The 22340-nt window shown below is 41.6% G+C and overlaps 2 protein-coding genes across 2 annotated transcripts; one reads left to right on the top strand and one right to left on the bottom strand.

The window, feature by feature from the left end:
* Positions 1–1603: 1603 nt before the first annotated feature.
* Positions 1604–12125, top strand: LOC138358775 (PE-PGRS family protein PE_PGRS33-like). Its single transcript, XM_069316949.1, has 4 exons — positions 1604–2885; positions 4473–4573; positions 11115–11227; positions 11975–12125. Exons 1-4 carry the CDS (start codon positions 1604–1606, stop codon positions 12123–12125), a joined length of 1647 nt encoding a protein of 548 aa, XP_069173050.1.
* A 166-nt stretch (positions 12126–12291) lies between these two features.
* Positions 12292–14287, bottom strand: LOC138358774 (putative cyclin-dependent serine/threonine-protein kinase DDB_G0272797/DDB_G0274007). Its single transcript, XM_069316948.1, has 2 exons — positions 14177–14287; positions 12292–13167 (listed from the first exon to the last, which is right to left on the bottom strand). The coding sequence occupies exons 1-2, from the start codon at positions 14285–14287 to the stop codon at positions 12292–12294; spliced, it is 987 nt and encodes a 328-aa protein (XP_069173049.1).
* Positions 14288–22340: the final 8053 nt, after the last annotated feature.

The following is a 22340-nucleotide window of genomic DNA, read 5'->3' as shown; positions in this document are numbered from 1 at the left end:
GTAAAGCCACAAGACATGCCAACGAAAATTGGAAAGTTGTGTTTGTGACATGTGGGAAATTGCTACACAGTTTGAGGGTGTAGATTGTGATTGATAACTACAGGATCAAGTGTTTCATGGCAGGAAATACTCTATACGAATTGAAGATATTATAAGAGAGATATTATGTCTTCTTAAGCATGAATGGAAACATTCCTCGAGAGAGTTTCCTTATACGAGTTAGAGGTCACGACAATACTTATCCACAAGTCACTGTGTAGTGACCGGTGGATAAGCTGCATGTTTATGGTGCATCAATAACACAATATATACTGTATTTACTTGCAACTGTAAATGGGTTTAACCTAGGGGCTGACAGGACCCACGAAATGGTTTGTCGGGGTACAATTGACTAAGGCGCAGCTGGGAACATCCCGTGCGTCGGTTCGAACCCTAAAAATGGCCCTTGTGGATTTATTCTAAATAATTTACAACTAGTTTGTAATCCATCGCTAGTTCTTCTTTTATTGTCCGCGTTCGTCTTGTTAATTCAGTGTCCTTCACCGTCATATTCTTCGGACGGAGCAGGTCTTCCCCTCTCCTCCTTCAACGGGGTCTTCCCCTCTCCTCCTTCAACGGGGTCTTCCCCTCTCCTCCTTCAACGGGGTCTTCCCCTCTGCTCCTTCAACGGGGTCTTCCCCTCTCCTCCTTCAACGGGGTCTTCCCCTCTCCTCCTTCAACGGGGTCTTCCCCTCTCCTCCTTCAACGGGGTCTTCCCCTCTCCTCCTTCAACGCGGGCGTCAAGGAGTCTGCGAACTGGAAGAGGTTCCCTCTGTATTATCTCTAAAAACACGGTGCTTGGCGCCCCATGTCCCTCCTCAGCTTCCTTCTCCTCCTCTCCTCCTCCTCTTTCCTTCCCCTCACCTCTCCTTCCTCTTCCCTCTCTACCCCCACACCCTCCCTCCCACCCTTTTCACACTACAAATTTTATTATTTCTACACTCTTTCCTCGTTTTCTAGTGGCAGGGGCTACAGGCCCAGTTTTAACACGGGTTTTGGTTGCGTATTTCTTTCATATGCTAAGGATGCTATTGTTCGCTGGTGGAAAGGTAGACAAGACTCCGGTATCTCTGTGTTTCTACGTTTTCTAACTTCAGTCTTTCTCTCTCTCTCTCTCTCTCTCTCTCTCTCTCTCTCTCTCTCTCTCTCTCTCTCTCTCTCTCTCTCTCTCTCTCTCTCTCTCTCTCTCTCTCTCTCTCTCTCTCTCTCTCCCTCTTTCTGTGTGTTTTTCGTAATTGGCCAGCAATGAGAGTTGAGGATTTATCGCAATTATTAAGCATAGATTCGGCACGTTTGTCCTTGTAGACGGAGAGATGACGTTCTCGACTCCGTAGGCTGTAGTTGTGAGTTATGAGAATGTTGTGAGTTATTAAAACGTTACTTCCATGAGTTAACTCGTTGCTTCCACTCCCAGAGTGTGAGCTGAGAGTAATGAGTGTTTCACCAGACTGTTACTGGTGGTGATGATGTGGTGCTGATGGTGACAGACGTGTTTCTGGTGATGGTGCTGATGGTGATGGGGTGGTGTTGATGATGGTGGTGCTGATGATGATGGTTGATGATGATGGAGGTAGTGACGAAGGTTGTTGATGATGGTGGTGGAGCTTGTGGTACTAATGATGGTGGTGGAGCTTGTGTTACTGATGATGGTGGTGGAGCTTGTGTTACTGATGGTGGTGGAGCTTGTGTTACTGATGGTGGTGGTGGAGCTTGTGTTACTGATGGTGGTGGAGCTTGTGTTACTGATGGTGGTGGTGGAGCTTGTGTTACTGATGATGGTGGAGCTTGTGGTACTAATGATGGTGGTGGAGCTTGTGTTACTGATGATGGTGGTGGAGCTTGTGTTACTGATGGTGGTGGAGCTTGTGTTACTGATGGTGGTGGTGGAGCTTGTGTTACTGATGGTGGTGGAGCTTGTGTTACTGATGGTGGTGGTGGAGCTTGTGTTACTGATGATGGTGGAGCTTGTGTTACTGATGATGGTGGTGGAGCTTGTGTTACTGATGATGGTGGTGGAGCTTGTGTTACTGATGATGGTGGTGGAGCTTGTGTTACTGATGGTGGTGGAGCTTGTGTTACTGATGGTGGTGGTGGAGCTTGTGTTACTGATGGTGGTGGAGCTTGTGGTACTGATGATGGTGGTGGAGCTTGTGTTACTGTTGATGGTGGTGGAGCTTGTGTTACTGATGATGGTGGTGGAGCTTGTGTTACTGATGATGGTGGAGCTTGTGTTACTGATGATGGTGGTGGAGCTTGTGTTACTGATGATGGTGGTGGAGCTTGTGTTACTGATGATGGTGGAGCTTGTGTTACTGATGATGGTGGTGGAGCTTGTGTTACTGATGATGGTGGTGGAGCTTGTGTTACTGATGATGGTGGTGGAGCTTGTGTTACTGATGATGGTGGAGCTTGTGTTACTGATGATGGTGGTGGAGCTTGTGGTACTAATGATGGTGGTGGAGCTTGTGTTACTGATGATGGTGGTGGAGCTTGTGTTACTGATGGTGGTGGAGCTTGTGTTACTGATGGTGGTGGTGGAGCTTGTGTTACTGATGGTGGTGGAGCTTGTGTTACTGATGGTGGTGGTGGAGCTTGTGTTACTGATGATGGTGGAGCTTGTGTTACTGATGATGGTGGTGGAGCTTGTGTTACTGATGATGGTGGTGGAGCTTTTGTTACTGATGATGGTGGTGGAGCTTGTGTTACTGATGGTGGTGGAGCTTGTGTTACTGATGGTGGTGGTGGAGCTTGTGTTACTGATGGTGGTGGAGCTTGTGGTACTGATGATGGTGGTGGAGCTTGTGTTACTGATGGTGGTGGTGGAGCTTGTGTTACTGATGATGGTGGTGGAGCTTGTGTTACTGATGGTGGTGGTGGAGCTTGTGTTACTGATGGTGGTGGAGCTTGTGTTACTGATGGTGGTGGTGGAGCTTGTGTTACTGATGGTGGTGGAGCTTGTGGTACTGATGATGGTGGTGGAGCTTGTGTTACTGTTGATGGTGGTGGAGCTTGTGTTACTGATGATGGTGGTGGAGCTTGTGTTACTGTTGATGGTGGTGGAGCTTGTGTTACTGATGATGGTGGTGGAGCTTGTGTTACTGATGGTGGTGGTGGAGCTTGTGTTACTGATGGTGGTGGTGGAGCTTGTGTTACTGATGGTGGTGGTGGAGCTTGTGTTACTGATGGTGGTGGAGCTTGTGTTACTGATGGTGGTGGTGGAGCTTGTGTTACTGATGATGGTGGTGGAGCTTGTGTTACTGATGGTGGTGGTGGAGCTTGTGTTACTGATGGTGGTGGTGGAGCTTGTGTTACTGATGGTGGTGGTGGAGCTTGTGTTACTGATGGTGGTGGAGCTTGTGTTACTGATGGTGGTGGTGATAGAGTGCATATCATAGTCCCCAACATCACTGCGTGGAATATGTCCACCATAGCTGACTGAGACGAACAATCTCTTGATTTTCCTCTCACTTCAAAATGTAACCTAACCTAACCTAACCTAACCTAACCTAACCTAACCTAAGCATAAAACATACGAACCTAAGCAACCTTCCAAACCTCATAAATACTTATAAGACGCACCTTTTCGTAGTAGGTTGCATTTTACACGTTGGATACACTGAGGTTGCACTGAGACAGGGAGCAACTCTACTGAGAAGCAAGCCGGTCCAGCAACACCTCACTGGAGAGACTTGTGGGATGTATATTCCCATCAACAACGTCTTGCAACAAACTTGGCATGTATATCACAGCGGGAAGTTAGCGGTGACAACAGTATACAAGGAGATATGTATAGTTACACTGGTAGACATCATGCGTACACCTCCTCTGTTGATGTGCAGTTATGCAAGTTTAAAAGACTTGCGAATGGTTTATCAAGGATGCTAAATTTAGAAATAAAGGAGAAGAGAAGGATAGAAAGAAGATAAGATATGATAAAGGAATATAGAGAGGAGGAGGGTGGACGGGTCGGGCGAGCTCATCTAAGCGAAAGGTTGTTTGGAAAGACAACAGAAAAATTGGGAAAATATATCCGTGGTTCGTGGTCGTCTAGATATTTTTCTACTTATTATATGTGCTGCTGTTTGAATTGTGTTACATTTCTTTAAAGTATTCTGTGACACATCATAATTTTACTATTAATATTTCACAGTTAGTTTAAAATCAGAGCAAAGACAGGATGATGTATAGATGCGCGGAGAAAATCTTTGTTTTTTTTCTCTATAAAATCAAGATTCTTTTCTTTCACTATCGAATTTTTTAGCACTTCTTTCATTGGTAGATTTTGGTCATTTTTAGCACTTTTTTCAGTGGTTGATTTTGGTCTTTTTAGTACTTATTTCATTAGTCTATCGATCATGTGTCGTGTAGGTCTAATAAAAAAATTATTTACATATTACACAAACATAAATAACACTGTTCAAAACCTCTTCCAGCTCCTCAAGGTGACCAGACACATGCCAACGTTTCTTCTCTGAATCACAACACTGAGCCCAGAAAACGTTCTGCTATAGAGTCTCTAGTTAACTTAATTCAGGTTAGTTCTTAGGGGACTTTATCAGAACACAGCTGAAGCACTGAACCCAGACAGCTTTATTTTCTCCTTGAATGAAGCATTGCCTCACCCTTTAATTCCACTATATTATGAATTAAGTACCTCATAATCTCAATATGAGGTACTCCCAATCTCACATGGAGGCATGTGTGTAGACTCACACTTGCTATCCTATTAAGAAGGCATGATATCTTCATCAGGATATTTCTGAGTGTCATTAGGCGTGTCTAACAGCTACTGAGATATTAGGCAGCTGTCAGTAGCAACGTATTTCTAAAATGTTATTAACAGCTTTGTTCTGCATGGATAAGGATAGCAATGCAAAGTGTATGATTAGTAATATTAATAGTAGAAAGAGTTATCGTTAAGACGAGCTCCAAAAGTTGAATTGGAAACTGTTAATGAAGTATCCCTAGCAAGAGGAGCTTCAACTTCTGGGAGGTTAGTTTTCTTCATTTCAGATACATTTTTAAACACACACACACGGACACACACATGAGCCACAGAGACATTAGAAATATTTTTGTCAGTGTCAGAGTAGTTAACAAATAGAATGTACTAAGCAGTGATGTGGTGGCGGCAGACTCCATACACAGTTTCAAATGTAGGTTTGATAGAACCCAGTAGGCCCGGAATCTGTACACCAGTTGATTGACTGTTGAGAAGAGGAACCAAAGAGCCAAAGCTCAACCACCCCAAACACAACTACGTGATTACAACTAGGCGAGTACACACACACGCACACATAAGGCTTAGATTGAGTGGATAGAGCTCGGGGTCGTAGTCCTAAGAGCCCGGGTACGATTGCACAAACAGAAGTAAATAGTTTCAGAGTTTCTTTCACCTGATGCATCTGTTCGCCTAGCATTTAATAGGAACCAAGTAGTTAGACGGTGGTTACGGTGTGCATCATGGGATGTGTGTGAAAGAGAAATAGTGAAGAGTTAAATAGATCGAGAGTCAATACATTAGACAAACGGCGGTTAATAAAGGTAGGACCCAAGAGCTAAGGGCTCAATCCTGCAAGCACAACAAAGCCTACACACACACCCACACACTCACACACTCACACACACACACACACACACACACACACACACACACACACACACACACACACACACACACACACACACACACACACATTATCAGCTCAGAAATAGCGTAATTTAGATAAATGCGCTTAGATTTAAATGTAAATTATAATAAAATAAATTGGACTGATTAAGCAGTGGGATCAATAAGTTTAATTTCCAGCTGGATATAAGTTTAATTAGAATCAGCGTTAAATTAATTTGCTATCCGTTAATGATAATAATTCTGAGTGCATGTTAATTTGCGGACATAATGGACCTATTATATACATGTGTAATCTACTTGCACTATACATGTGAAAGACATAATACATATGTATTTTACATACTTGAATAATGTGTGATAATCTCTCTCTTTTCTGATAAACCTAAAACTAGCCTAATTGTGGCACAAGATGAACCCACAGAACTATAGACCTAGAGAGAAGATTCGCTCTTTATCAAAGATTGGTTCAATATGTACAACTCTTCAGAATAATTCCCTTTGACCTGATCGGAGTTCAATTATCTAGTTATGGAATTAAGTGAATTACTCAAAGGTATTAAGTGAACCTGGAGAATACTTTAGAATGAATGTAAGGCACGAAATAAATTTTAAGCTAAACTTGTGTGTAATTTATAAACTGACTTTTATTATTATTATTATTATTATTATTATAATTATTATTATTATTATACATTATAAACTGACAGTTTCAAGATTGTCCTGTATTGTAAGACTTATTTTCAACTGTTAATTAAATTTTCTTCTGTGCCGTAATCATTCCATATATATATTTTACCACGACCTCGAATTCTTCCATTCGCATAAAATAAACTTACAGTGGACTTCTCGATTGAGTGAAACTCTAAAGTGGTTTAAAAAAAAGGCTGATCCCAAATCACCTATCACTAGGACCCTTATTGACAATCCCTGAACTGCTCCAACTCTCGAAGATGTCTGAATGCTCAAATAATTTCCTAAACCTTGCTTTCACCTTTCGGAATGTCTGAAACTAATTGCAAATACCACATAAAGTTGTGTAATAGAAGCTGATTAGTTGAACTAATCACCACCGGTCTAGCGAAATAACCTCTTAGATTAGATGGACCCTTCTTCTTGGCTGTCCGTCTTGCTAACCATGGCTGAGCAAATCCATTCCTCAAACTGTGGTTCCAAAAGAGAAATGAGGCGATTCTCAAGAGAACCAATCAGGTGGAAGCTCCTGTCGCGCCATCAGAGTCTGGAGAGAGCTCTAGGGCTCAGTTGGCCAATATCTGCACTCCTGAGCAACGAGTCTCCAACATTTTGATTGACTGACGTCTTCTATTTCAAAAATTCCAACCAATCAAAATATGCCTTTTGTCGCCCATCTCTGATTGGTTGAGAAGTCTACCTGACGAGGCTGGAGAAGGTCAGGTAGTGTCCCAAAAGTCTCCATTTGATTCATCTTTTGCGAAAGATTCATAATCACAAACAAAAGTCTAACACAACCAGAAATACTATTTTCCTTGAGTGAAACAGATTTTACTAAGATTATAATTGGATTATATAGTGTTTAAATGGATGTATCATTAAAACAAAGATCCCAGACGGCTTACAGGGTTAGATACCGTGCAATAGAACACTGCTTGTATCTTCTTTGTACGTCTATGTCTTGGGCACTCCTTATGCCCTCGTCGACATTGTTTCTGTGACATGGTCACTCCTTGTCCCCTCTTCTGTACATCTGAGCCATAGACATGCCAAACTCCGCTATCTGAAGGCTCCGACTTGTCCACCAGTAATAATTTAAACCCCCAAAAAAATTCGTAATGTGTTATTCAAATTCTGGAATCGTGATTCACGTGTATAAATAACAAATAACTCAACAAATTCATACTAATCCAAACATATTGGCACATTATACGTGAATGGAAAACTTGTACTAAATACAGGGCTTCCTCCCACCAACCCTTCTGAAAGAAAAAAAATAAATCTTACTAGCTGGCGATCTGAGGTTTCTGATTCCCTCCTGCAACCTCTGCTTCCCTCCTGCAGCCTCTGCTTCCCTGCTGTAGCCTCTGCTTCCCTACTGTAGCCTCTGCTTTTCTCCTGCATCCTCTGCCTCCCTGCTGCAACCTCCACAACACTCAGCCCAAAACCCCTCTACACTCCTGCAAAGTTCTCAGTGCTATGCTCCAACACCTCTCCCAGGTGGCGGACACACTAACTTGAGAGATAAAGACAACGAAGCTGTGAAAGTTTTGGCCAAGTTTGGTTACCTCTGGGCTGAGACAACCCAATTATTCCTCCCCCACAGTAACCAGGGCGATTGAAGTGGTTTTTGACCATCCACCTCCTCTGTCCTCTCCCCCCCTCTCACCCTATCATTCTTTGTCTGTCTTTTTCTCTATATATTTTTTGTTTTAAATATTTATTCAAGTTGTGCCTTTTTTTCGTTTTCCAAGTACCACATATTCTTCATAATTACTTTACCTGTCTTCCTTTCTTCATTCATGTTTCTCACCTCCCATCATTTCTTTTTTCACGGTCTTCTCTTTATTTGGACTTGCTCTTCAGTTCCACCAATTTTCAATATTCTCTATTCCTCACCTGCCCTGCAAGTACAATTACAGGTATACAAACATACACGCAGAACCATGCTCCACACACACACACACACACACACACACACACACACACACACACATGTGTGTGTGTGTGTGAATTCTACATTGAATTCTACGACCAGGCAACAAAAATAAGGCAAGAAAGAGAAGGGTGGGCAGACTGCATATTTTTGGATTGTCAGAAAGCCTTTGATACAGTGCCACACAAGAGGCTAGTGCGAAAGTTGGAGATGCAGGCTGGAGTGAGAGGGAAGGTACTCCGGTGGATAGAGGAATACCTAAGCAACAGGAGACAACGAGTCTGTGTGAGGGGTGAGGTCTCAGATTGGCGAGACGTCACAAGTGGAGTCCCGCAGGGGTCAGTCCTTGGACCTATACTGTTTCTGGTATATGTAAATGATCTCCCAGAGGGTATAGATTCGTTCCTCTCAATGTTTGCCGACGATGCAAAAATTATGAGGAGGATTGAAACAGAGGATGATAGTAGGAGGCTACAAGATGACCTGGATAGACTGAGTGAATGGTCCAACAAATGGCTGTTGAAGTTCAACCCGAGTAAATGCAAAGTAATGAAACTAGGCAGTGGAAACAGGAGGCCAGGCACAGGATACAGAATAGGAGATGAAGTACTTAATGAAACAGACAGAGAGAAAGATCTAGGAGTTGATATCACACCAAACCTGTCTCCTGAAGCCCACATAAAGAGAATAACGTCTGCGGCATATGCGAGGCTGGCTAACATCAGAACGGCGTTCAGGAACCTGTGTAAGGAATCATTCAGAATCTTGTACACCACATATGTAAGACCAATCCTGGAGTATGCGGCCCCAGCATGGAGCCCGTACCTTGTCAAGCACAAGACGAAGCTGGAAAAAGTCCAAAGGTATGCTACTAGACTAGTCCCAGAACTAAGAGGCATGAGTTATGAGGAAAGGCTGCGGGAAATGCACCTCACGACACTGGAAGACAGAAGAGTAAGGGGGGACATGATCACAACCTACAAAATCCTCAGGGGAATCGACCGGGTAAACAAGGATGAACTATTCAACACTGGTGGGACGCGAACAAGGGGACACAGGTGGAAGCTGAGTACCCAAATGAGCCACAGAGACGTTAGAAAGAACTTTTTCAGTGTCAGAGTAGTTAGTAAATGGAATGCATTAGGAAGTGATGTGGTGGAGGCTGACTCCATACACAGTTTCAAATGTAGATATGATAGAGCCCAATAGGCTCAGGAATCTGTACACCAGTTGATTGACGGTTGAGAGGCGGGACCAAAGAGCCAGAGCTCAACCCCCGCAAGCACAATTAGGTGAGTACAATTAGGTGAGTACACACACACACACACACACACACACACACACACACACACACACACACACACACACACACGTGGAAACAGAGTGCCCAAATGAGCCACAGAGATATTAGAAAGAACTTTTTTAGTGTCAGTGTGGTTGACAAATGGAATGCATTAGGAAGTGATGTGGTGGAGGCTGACTCCATACACAGTTTCAAGTGTAGATATGATAGAGCCCAATTGGCTCAGGAACCTACACACCTGTTGATTGACGGTTGAGAGGCGGGACCAAAGATCCAGAGCTCAACCCCCGCAAGCACAATTAGGTGAGTACACACACACACACACACACACACACACACACACACACACACACACACACACACACACACACACACGAAGGGGCCGAGCAAGAAAATGGAATTGAGGGAGAGAATTGGATGTTTTTGAGAGAAAAAGATTAAGGCAAGAGGTCGAAAATGTAACATCATCCCAACCCAGCAACGCCAACTTCTTACCCCTTCTCCTCACCAACCAATAGCTACCAATAAATCTTCAACACACCATATTCCCCCGTTCCACCCATCAATTGCCAGCTATCAATCGTCAACTATGCACACACACCCCTTCCTCGCACATTCTCCCCCAGGACTCATCACTCAATGCCATATCCTCCCTCTTCCAGTTGCCAAGCTTCTCCATTAACCCCCCTTAATCCAACACCAACCCCCGTGTCCCACCGACATTTAATCTCCACCGCCACATTTCCTCTCCCATACCTCCACACACACCCACACTGTCTACCCATTCACCCAATAGCAATATGCACCCCTATGCCAAAACAGGAATCTGCTCATCCAGAGAAATTGATATTGAAATTGAAATTGAAATAAGTTTATTGATGTAAAATACACACAAAGGGATGAGGTAGCTCAAGCTATTCTCACCCCGTTCAGTACATCGTGTTATACATATATATACACACATCACAAACAATAAACATATTACTAACCATTCTGAGAGATAAACATATACATTTCCTCATCAAGAGAAAGGAACAACAAATAAAACTAATACAGGAATGCAAATGGACTGTCAAATAAAGCAGACTAACTCAAAGAATGGCCAAAATCTGATCTGCTTGCAATTTTGAATCCAAATTTAAGACAAGACTGGTATGATTTCAATAGAATATTTTTAGGGAAATACCAAATATTGCAAAGGAAAAAATTTAGAGGTGAAGATGTTAGTGCTATTCCCTGTAATAGAATCTTAATGCACTCCTGAAGAAGGGTCTGAAACATTATTGATAGAATTCAACCAAGCTAAATATAAAATTATGAAAATAGGAACACTGAAATCATAATTTTCCACAAGACCTATACAACAATATAGAATGCAAGGGAGATATACTTCTGCTTCAGAAAAGGAAGAAAGCTAGGATTAGATACAAGCCAAAATAAAATTCCTGAAGGACATATAAGCAGAACAGCGTCAGTAGCAAAGGCCAACTAGAAAACGTCCATTTACTTTACAGAAACTTAGACAAAAGAGACCTCCGGGCCCTTTACACAACTTATCTGAGACCCTGGAAAATGAAAGGGTCTATGCATGGAAGTCTCGCCTGAAAGAAATCCCTAAAAAGAGAAGGTCCAAAGATAATCAACAAAGACTGGGCTCGAGACCTAGGGTTCAAATTACAAGGAAAGGCTGATGGACTTTGAATCCACTACACTAGAGAATACGAGGGAACTGGAGGACATGATCACACACACTCACACACACACACACAAACACACACACACACACACACACACACACACACGCACACACACACACACGCACACAGACACACACACACACACACACACACACACACACACACACACACACACACACACACACACACACACGCACACACACACACACACACACACACACGCACACGCACAAGGCTCAATACCTAAACTCAATTCCCACAAACACAGCTGTTTAGGAACGCACGCCAATACACCTTCAAAGAGCTCAAACGAAAAAAATCCCAGCGGATTTCATCATGATATACATTAATTGAAAGAAGAGAGATTATATTCATATTCAAATTTCACAGTAAATGTGTGTTTTTAAATGTCACCATTATATCGATGCTAATATATAATTTGTATAGTTTCCCATTCTATGCATGTGTCGCTCTGTTCTCAATAATACTCTCACTTTAATACAGCGAAAGGAAAAGATAAAGAGAGGGATAATGGGAAGGGAAGAAAGAATTGCAGTAAAGCCGAATTTTCACCTTGATATCATCGTGCAATATCAAACGTAATAGAGTGACTTTTGCAGTCAGAAAACATTTTTTTTAATATCAATATCTTGTAAGCATCGCGCTATTGCTTTCAGGTACATTACCGACGTCGAGAAGTACAATCCAGATGTTATAAAAATGAAGCTTGTACTTGAAGGAAAACATTTCTCCTTGAGAGTTATTCATCATCAGGTTTTCGAGAGGCAGAATCACACTCGACAGATTCTGTCTCATGTTTCAGGGTGAAAATTCAACAACACAATTTGTCCAGTCTGGCGAGCTTACATGTGAGAAATATTTTTCTCTTTCTCACTTATCTCTCAGCTCGAGGCCTTAAGATGTCAAGAGTGGTCAAAATTCAAGTTGGTGATGGGGCCCGGCCTGGTGTCCGATGTTGTTGTTGTTGTTGCTGCTAACGGTGTTGTAGCTGTTGTTGCTGACGGTGCTGTTGCTGACGGTGTTGTAGTTGTTGTTGCTGACGGTGCTGTTGCTGACGGTGTTGTTGTTCTTGTTGCTGACGGTGCTGTTGCTGACGGTGCTGTAGCTGTTGTTGCTGACGGTGCTGTAGCTGTTGTTGCTGACGGTGCTGTTGCTGACGGTGCTGTAGCTGTTGTTGCTGACGGTGCTGTTGCTGACGGTGTTGTAGTTGTTGTTGCTGACGGTGTTGTAGCTGTTGTTGCTGACGGTGCTGTTGCTGACGGTGTTGTAGTTGTTGTTGCTGACGGTGCTGTTGCTGACGGTGTTGTTGTTCTTGTTGCTGACGGTGCTGTTGCTGACGGTGCTGTAGCTGTTGTTGCTGACGGTGCTGTAGCTGTTGTTGCTGACGGTGCTGTTGCTGACGGTGCTGTAGCTGTTGTTGCTGACGGTGCTGTTGCTGACGGTGTTGTAGTTGTTGTTGCTGACGGTGTTGTAGTTGTTGTTGCTGACGGTGCTGTTGCTGACGGTGTTGTTGTTCTTGTTGCTGACGGTGCTGTTGCTGACGGTGCTGTAGCTGTTGTTGCTGACGGTGCTGTAGCTGTTGTTGCTGACGGTGCTGTTGCTGACGGTGCTGTAGCTGTTGTTGCTGACGGTGCTGTAGCTGTTGTTGCTGACGGTGCTGTAGCTGTTGTTGCTGACGGTGTTGTTGCTGACGGTGCTGTTGCTGTTGTTGCTGACTGTGCTGTTGCTGTTGTTGCTGACTGTGCTGTTGCTGTTGTTGCTGACTGTGCTGTTGCTGTTGTTGCTGACTGTGCTGTTGCTGTTGTTGCTGACTGTGCTGTTGCTGTTGTTGCTGACTGTGCTGTTGTGGCTAATACCGCGACTTCTGCTGCTGCTGCTCATGCTTTTACTGTTCTTATTTTTGCTGTTATTTACTGGTGTAATTTTTGCTGTTACTATATATATATATATATATATATATATATATATATATATATATATATATATATATATATATATATATATATATATATATATATATATATATAGCTAAATAGCAGCTAACTATTGAAATAACTTACTATTTAGCTTACAGCTAAATAGTAAGAAAAGAAAGATAACCAGCATTATTGATGCAGTTTAATTTAGGATAACGATCTAATTACCAATTCGATTTTCTTTTCTTAAGAAATCTTGAATATATGTCCAAAAGATCATAGCTGTCACAAGACTTGAAAAATCAGAACTTTTTCAATGCAGTAACTCTTAATGGTTCAAGTTTGCCCATCCTGCAGAGGAATGGGAGGAGAATACTTCCCTTCCAACCTTAAATAAGAGAGAATTTTTGAATAACAGGTAATGTGAGATTTCTTGCCTGGTAATATTTCTCATTATGTGCACGGGTGACATATATATATATATATATATATATATATATATATATATATATATATATATATATATATATATATACATATATATATATATATATATATATATATATATATATATATATATATATATATATATATATATATGCAATGACTTGCTTTAAACCACAAGTTTGAAGTATAGAACTTTTAGACATACACGCCCACTAAGAGACTCGAACCCTGGCCATCAAGATGGCAGGTACGCACTTGTATCCACTACACCATACTCAGAGCCCTAAAGAGGTGGGAATTCCGGGGTATTTAACCTCCCAGATATCCACCTCTCCAGGCAATGAGACAGTGAGGGATCACTCACATTTTCCATGTGTTTCAACATTAAGGGATTCCAAGCAGGTGCTACATATTCTAGAATTGGATTAAGTTTCCAAATATCATTCCTATTTATGCTAGTTTTCGGATATGCTGCTGATATAGTTTTTTGTTTACTTGTTCTTCCGGTGCTAAGGCTGGAATTAGCTCTTCTCTTTCTGTGCTGTAGCTGCTGCTCTGATGTGTTGGTAGCCCATGTTCCCTCGCCCAGACGTCACTCTTCAACATGTTAGGATAAGCAATCCATCTAAGTATTGTGAAGATTTCCAATGGTCTGCTTTCTCCAGGAAAATGTTGTTAGTAAGGTTTGATAAATATCCAGCTTTACACAACTTAATTACCAGCTAAGCAACGAATCAAGTCACTTCCAACGAACCTACGTTGATAACCAACCAACTAATCAGCAAATCGGTTTCTATAACTTATGAAGTAACCACCCAAAGCAAATGAGCCATGGAGATAAATAACCAAACTAAAAATACTAGCAACCCTTCAACTAAACTTACAGTCTACTAGCCATCCAGTCAGTTAAACAATGGATCAACAAACCAGCAAATTGACCAGCCAATCAACCACCCAGCAAAGTAACCAAACACACACAACCCACTGACCCTCTGATTCAAGCCAGCCCGTCCCCTTTACGAAGAGATGCAATAAATATCCACCAGTTATTGTATGAATCAGCCTTGAGTAGCGACATTAGTCAGTCACAGTCCCAGCTGTCGTCAGCAGCTGTCAGGGATGGGATGGGAGAGGTTGGGGTCCATTCCCAACCATCTTGCTAATTCTCTGTGTATATCTTTGCCATTTTATTCCTTCTTCCTGAGCTTCTTTCCGGTCCTAACTCCTCTCCTTCCTAGTATCTTTGTACGTTTCCTCTCAATCCATCTTTCCACCCCTCGTACACTTCAACCCATTCCACTTTCTCCTTTCCGCTAAACCTTTCACCTGTTGTCTGTGTTTGCTGCCAGATTAATTTTTTGGAATTTAACTCTTCAGTATTTTATCTACTCCCAATCCGTCTTAACCTGCTTAACTAATCCTTCTCGCCCTCTTCCTTCGCTAGCCCTAAGCCCTTCTAATAATCCCTTTCATTTTCACCAACCCCTTCCATCTTCCTCCTCAATCTCTCTCTCCCTTCCTTCTCAACCCCTCCTACCCCCCTTCACCATCAAGCCCATTATGTTCTTATGCTCTGAACTCTCTCATTCCGGTCCCCCAACACGATAAAAAAAACTCTTTCCGGCCTTTCGCTATTCTCCACCTCGCTTCAAAGGAGACAGTTAACTCTTCCAGTCTCTCCCAAAACCAACAGATAAAGCCCCCCGGAGGAGAGGTAAATCAAATAGCCCCGTCGAGTTGGGACATTAAATTCGATAAATCTTAAAGCGAGATACCGACGGGGTTAAACTCCGAGGGTCGACCGCCCGCCGACACCCACCGTTAGCTAAATTAGTTCTCGTTTACACGGACGAGCGGAAGACCATGGCGCCCATGCCTGCGTTCCAGAAGATGCCGTTCCGGATGTCTCTTCTTGTGCTTCTACCATCTCACTTGCATTTTCCATTTTATTTCAGTTTGCCTTCCAATTTCCCTGTTTCTGTTTCACTTTTTTTTATTTATTCAACTAAGTCTGATTGACCAGACAACATACTGGAAAATGAGGGGACGACGACGTTTTGGTCCGTCCTGGACGATTCTTAAGTCTCACAATCGACGTTTCGGTCCAGGACGGACCGAAACGTCGTCGTCTCTTCATTTTCTAGTGTGTGGTCTGGTCAACATATTTCCGCCACGTTATTGTGACTCATCATCAACTAAGTCTATTTGTTCATTAGGAATGGTAAGTACATTCCTAAATTAAGCTGTAAGCTAGGAGCTGTTATGCTATATTTACTCATTAATATCCTTGTACTAGAATGTATTTAATGATATTATTATTTCTTTCATTATAAATAATCTTCAAAGTTAACTAATGTATACATACATACTCACCGAACGTGTTCAAAACTCGTCAGTCTCAGTATGAGTGATTGCTGTTGGAGTTATGTTCTTGAGAATGGTAAAGGTGAATGCTGGGCTTCTGGTGGCTGAGCGCCTTGAGTTGTTGTTAATCACTTCTGGTTGTCCATGACTTTGAGCCATGTGAGGAGCCTTTAGACCAGACTCTAGACGTTTCCTGTCTCTTAGAGCCTGGGAGACTCTAGAGGTTCTAGACAGGTTCACAGTCTAGTGTTCATAGGCTCTATAGCCTGTGTTCACAGGCTCTATAGCCTGTGTTCACAGGCTCTATAGCCTGTGTTCACAGGCTCTATACCCTGTGTTCACAGGCTCTATAGCCTGTGTTCACAGGCTCTATAGTCTGTGAACACGAAGGCTCTCAACCTGAACGATATTATCCCCCTTGGTGGCGACAGCTTAGCTGAGAGTGGCGATATATTATTGTCATATACAAATTGATTTTTCTTCAAAAAAATAAATTTCTCTTTAAACATTATTCTTAAATTAAAATTTGCGTTTTATGACACATTACAATTTTAACCTTCTTAGTTATTCCAAATTCACGCGTCCTTCTATTCAGTTTGACCAAAACATGTTGCATATTGCATTGAAGTTTCACTTCAGTTTTAAGGCTGAAGTTATGTACGCTGCAACACTGCACACGTGTCCTGAAAGCTGGTACTGAAAACACTGGTATTTTTCGAATCAGTTTACAAACGAAGAACTTAAGCAACATGCCCGAGTTAACAGAAATAATTGGACATTTCTCCGGTCATGATCTTAAAAATTCTGACGATTGTTTATTGTTTTTGAAAGAAGAATTGAATAGCCACTTTTCAGATTTATTTTCGTTTCAAGTCAAACCATGGATACTGGGTCCTTGTAGTTCTGATACGGAATCTGTCAGTGAAAACCCTCCATGAGGAACTTATTGAACCAAAATAAAATGATGAATGCAAATACAATTTAAAAAAAATGGAATGACTGAATTGTGGCTGTCAAAAATAAAGAGTTCAGTCCAAACAGGTGATCCAAAATTGTTGAAAAACAATACAGTAGAACCGTATACTTTCATAGACCAAATCCACAAGAGCCGTGACGAGGATTCGAACCTGCGTCCGAGAGCATCCCAGACGCAGGTTCTTTCATAGACGTCGAGTGAAATGTTACCTGTAAGCAGAGGCAGAGGCACTAACATACCTCTACTAAGTAGATCCGCCGGCGTGTCTGAGGATGTACCTTGAGCGTCGACGGTATCGCTAATTAACCTGGCTATAAACGAAGCAGTTAAGTTTCATTAATGGAGTGGATTTCGCCGGTTCCGTGGATAATGATGGAGCCAAGTTGGACAGCCGCCAGATACTGAGATGAAAGCTAGCAGAGACGATCAGCTAAAGGTGAAGCGTATTTAAGTCACCTTAAACAACCTAATTTATAGTCAAGAAGGATGATCTTTAAGAGTCACCGTGGCCAGTTGACTTGTAGATGATTGTGGTTGAAGCCTGTGTGTGTGGCGGTGACTACATCGAACTGGTATGGATGTGGGTGGGACAAATTGGTATGGAAGTGGCTGGAACAAAGAGATGTGGAGGTTGATGGAAGAAATTGGTATGAAGGTAGAGAGAACAAATTGGTGTGGAGATGGCTTGAATAAATTGATTTAGTTGTGGTGGACCTCAGAAACTTCTGAGGTCCACCGCAGAATATATTCCTGAATACATATTCTTGAATATATGTTGTGGTATATAGTCAAGATATATGTTCATATATCTTGAATATATGGATATATATTCTAAAAATACACATTCTTGAATATTTGTTTTGGGACACCTTCGGGTCCCAAAACATATATTGAAGAATGTGTCTCAATGTGTACCACAGCATATATCTCCCATCATGTGTACTAGAACACTATTGACTTGATATAGAATTTATAGTGAAAATTAAAATCCAAGTATAACCATGTGATCCTCTGCCATCATGAAAATACAAAACGAAATAATAAACCTAAAATTAAATAAAAACGGAACAGTAAATGATTATTTCTGTGTTATCAAATAAAGGGAATAATGAGACCATCTGTATACTAATGGTAATGTCTATAAATATTTATCTGGAACGTGAAATTTCCTTTATTATTGTGAACATACAAGTGAAACCCCAATCCTGACTGAAAAATGACTTTATCCTTAACGTGACTTGGTCAGTGATGCTGAGGGAGTTCAGGGTCTGACCTGGTCACAGATGTTGCTGGAGTTGCTGCAGTCAGTGATATTGCAAATGTTTCTGCAATGACATAGTCAGCAATGATGCAAATGTCCGGCAATTATATGCCAGTGAAACTGCAGACGTTACTGCCTTAACTCGGTTAGTAATACTCAGAACATTCCTGCCCAAACGAACTCACTAAATACATTTATATTTGTACGCATGACATTAAAACAAACCTTTTGTTATACTCGATGAGGTAGCTGGTAGTGCTTGGGTCGACCCGGTGGCCAGCTCGAATTGGCCTCATTTTACCCAGAAAATGGTTGAGAAATAACGATGATATATGAGAATACATCCTAACATATGTCAGCAAATCCGACAACTCATCCTTTGAGTTACGAATTTCTTTGAGGTCATTTCTTTGGCTAACTGTGGGCAAAATATGACGAGTATTTTAATTTGTTCAAAATCAGTGCCTAATATTTTATAATTTATTTATATAACTATTTGGTATTTTTTTTTTTTGGCGACCTGGTTTCAGACCAGCAACTAATTTGAAGGAGGGTTGATATGGGAGCTAACCAAATGTTAAAGATAGAAATTGAGTCGGCCCCGTCTTCTCATGTTAGGCACTTACCCTTCCCTACTCACTATACAAAGTTTGATGAGGCCAGCTTCAGGCGTCTGACCTCTAACCTCGGACAATCGTACAGACATTCCGTTCGCAGATACTGATAAAAGGAACAAAAACATTGAAAAATGTTTTTCGGGATATTTAGAAAATACTCTCGATATGTTTAGCCGGATTTTGTTAGTTCGTAACATGATCAAAAGCATACAAATTGGAAGCTTGTCACTTCGTGAGAAAATGCTGGATTCCTCGAAAAATTATCACCGGTTAGTTATGCTTTTAACTTTCCAGTTAACTTTAATAATGAAACCGAAAGAATCACTCAGGTCAATGATTCTAACACGAATCTTCTAACTAGTTCTTCAGTTCTTCCCTTACAAAGAAAATTGAACAATCAATTTTCTAAAGTTAATTTTTCCTCTGTAATGAACCTGACGTATTTCACTGTTTAAATAAGGATCCCCAGAGGAAGCAGGACAGTGAAAACAAAGGGTGAGCTCAACAATATATAGTTTGTGCTGGTGTGCTGAGTGGATCGTTGGTTACCAAGTCGAGTGGATAGATTAATCAGGTCCTATACTCTCATTGGTCGGTTGGAGGAGTGTGTGAACTATCAACTGGCCGTTCTTTTGTCGTGCAAAATGAAGGGCGATCTTAGTTATAAAGCAGACCATTGATAACTGGAAATGTGTTTGATGTGACGTGCTTCTGCTATGTATAATCCCTTACTAATGTAGGCGAAGCCTTGTATTCCTAATATACACGCGTACAATGCACGCTACACACTGTGCACCTCACACTACACACTATACGCACCACTGCAAGGGGGCCCCGCGGCTGAGTGGACAGTGCTCGGGGATCGTAGTCCCAAGGGGCCGGGTTCGATCCCCAAAAGCTGCAGAAACAAATCCGCACTAAGTTTCTTAGACCCTGGTGCTCCCTGCAATTAATACGAGCTGCTTCCTGGAGATGTGTGTGTCTGTGTTGAAGAGAAATATGTGAAGTAGACATAATAGAGGAAAAATAAATTGGTTAGAAAGGCGGTGTCCAAGAGCTAATAGCTCGATTCAGCAGATAGAAATAGTAAACACACCCACACGCCATCCGCTGCAGTCTCCTCCTGGATCCCTTCCCCATTTCCATATATCCAATAAAAATGAATTTATATACTGGTTCATATCAGTAACGGAGGGAGCGGGTCCTCGGCGAGCCCACTTTATTGTGATGTATTGTGAGTCTCCGTAACCTGCTCCTCGACACGTGTGTAAACTGAATTACTGCCTGAAAAATCTTTATTAAATTTGGCTTTCCTGTGAGCTGACAAATATATATCAAACAACTGTGAGGGCTTATCCTGTATTTTCTCCCTCCACTTGATATATGAAATTGACATAAATAAATAAATAAATAAATATATATATATATATATATATATATATATATATATATATATATATATATATATATATATATATATATATATACAACAATGATCACAAAAACACTGATCCAAGTAAGCAGAAAAACCACATGTGAAAAATAGAGTTCAGCAATGTTTCTACTTTGCTCTGATGAAGGCGAATTAGCCGAAAACGCGTTAAGCATTCTCTATTTTTCACATGTGGTTTTTCTGCATATATATATATATATATATATATATATATATATATATATATATATATATATATATATATATATATATATATATAATATATATATATATATATAATATATATATATATATATATATATATATATATATATATATATATATATATATATATATATATATATATATATATACTAACACTTGGGCCCTAGCAGCCTCGACCTGCCGTCCTCTGTGAGGGAAATGGTAGCTCTGTCAACCATGCTATGAACAACCATAGCATGGTTGTTCATAGCATGGTTGGATTCCAAGGATTCCAAAAGCATCTGAGTGAACTATCAGGAGAAAACGTCAAGCCATTACGAGTATATAGCACTGGGAAGGGGTCAGGATAAGGATTTGGGATGGGCCGGATGTGGACGGGGGGGACGAATTGTGCTCAACCACTTGGACGGTAGGGGATTGAACGCCGACCTGCTTGCAGCGAGGCTGTCGCTCTCCACGCCCCAGTCATTTAACTATCAGCAGATGATCCTCACCCGGACTATGCATAGTTGATCACGTTGACGAAGTACCTAACCATATAGAATTTATGTTCATAAGTGCCACTTGACTCAATTTAGTTATTCGAATAATGGAAGACCTTCAAGATAATGTAAGCCACATCCATATCTACTCAGGGAAGGAAATCCAAATGAAATTTGCACCCCCCTGAAAAAATACGAAATGTTCAACATATATTTGCCCTCCCTCCGTCCTCCTCCTTCCTTAGTAACAGTAACGTGCTCCGCTTTGTCTTTAGCCAGAATCCACACAGGGATTTCACTCCTCAGACAACAAGAACTCGGTAAACAAATCCGTCTCTGAGATTACATCGGCTGATAAGACACTTCTGGACTAAAATCCTCTCGTTAAACCTGTCATCTGGGTCTGAACAGCGGGCCGATGTTAATAGACGTGTCAGTTGGATCTATTCAGTGGATCTGTTTAGTGGATGAGTCAGGTTGATGTGTTTAGTGGATGAGTCAGGTGGATGTGTTTAGTGGATGAATCAGGTGGATCTGTTTAGTGGATGAGTCAGCTGGAAATATTTAGTGCACCTGTCTAGTGAATGTTGAGGCTTGCCCAATTGCTTGACTGTGTTAGAAACCCTATTTGGTGCAGGTATTTGGTGCATCTGTTTCCTGAATATATCGACTAAATCGACATATTCGATATATTCGTATATTTTGGTGTATACCTGTTTGCTGGATGTATTTGGTGAACCTGTAATGTGGACCTTACCTAAACCTTTCACCCTGGGTTGGGACACATTTGAGGTTCAATACCCTAGTCTCCGCTTACCTTTGTGAGCCCTCGTAACCTTTGTGAGCTTTGCTTATTTGAGTCTCGTATGTTCTTCTGCTCGTATTATAAGACCCGACCGCGGTCTTTGTCGCACAAATTGGTGCGGCGGACCTTCAGATGCGATTATTGAGGGCTTTCGACAGAGTAGGCCTATGTGCGGTATGTATACACATTGTGGCGCATCTAACAATCAATCTTTCTCTCTGTCAGTCTCATTCTATGTTCCTTAACTGCTTCTTCCATTCCCCCTCCCCCCCCTCCTTCTTCTCCCATTATCTATATCCCACCTCCACAATTTACCATCCGATGCTTTCTTCCTCTTCCATTTATCCATTCTTATGCCTCTTTCTTTATTTTTGTCAGAGATTCTTTCTCTACAAATGATTAACTTTGTACTTATGTCAGCATCTATGTCCTTAAACAAACTCCTCTTCCTCTTCACGCTATCTCCCTTCCCTCCCCTCCCCTCTCCCTTCTCCCCC

This window comes from Procambarus clarkii, chromosome 86 (assembly GCF_040958095.1).
Source record: "Procambarus clarkii isolate CNS0578487 chromosome 86, FALCON_Pclarkii_2.0, whole genome shotgun sequence".
In the NCBI taxonomy this organism is placed as follows: Eukaryota; Metazoa; Arthropoda; class Malacostraca; order Decapoda; family Cambaridae; genus Procambarus; species Procambarus clarkii.
The sequence above is the reverse complement of the archived record's forward strand: the minus strand, read 5'-3'. Positions and strand labels throughout refer to the sequence as shown.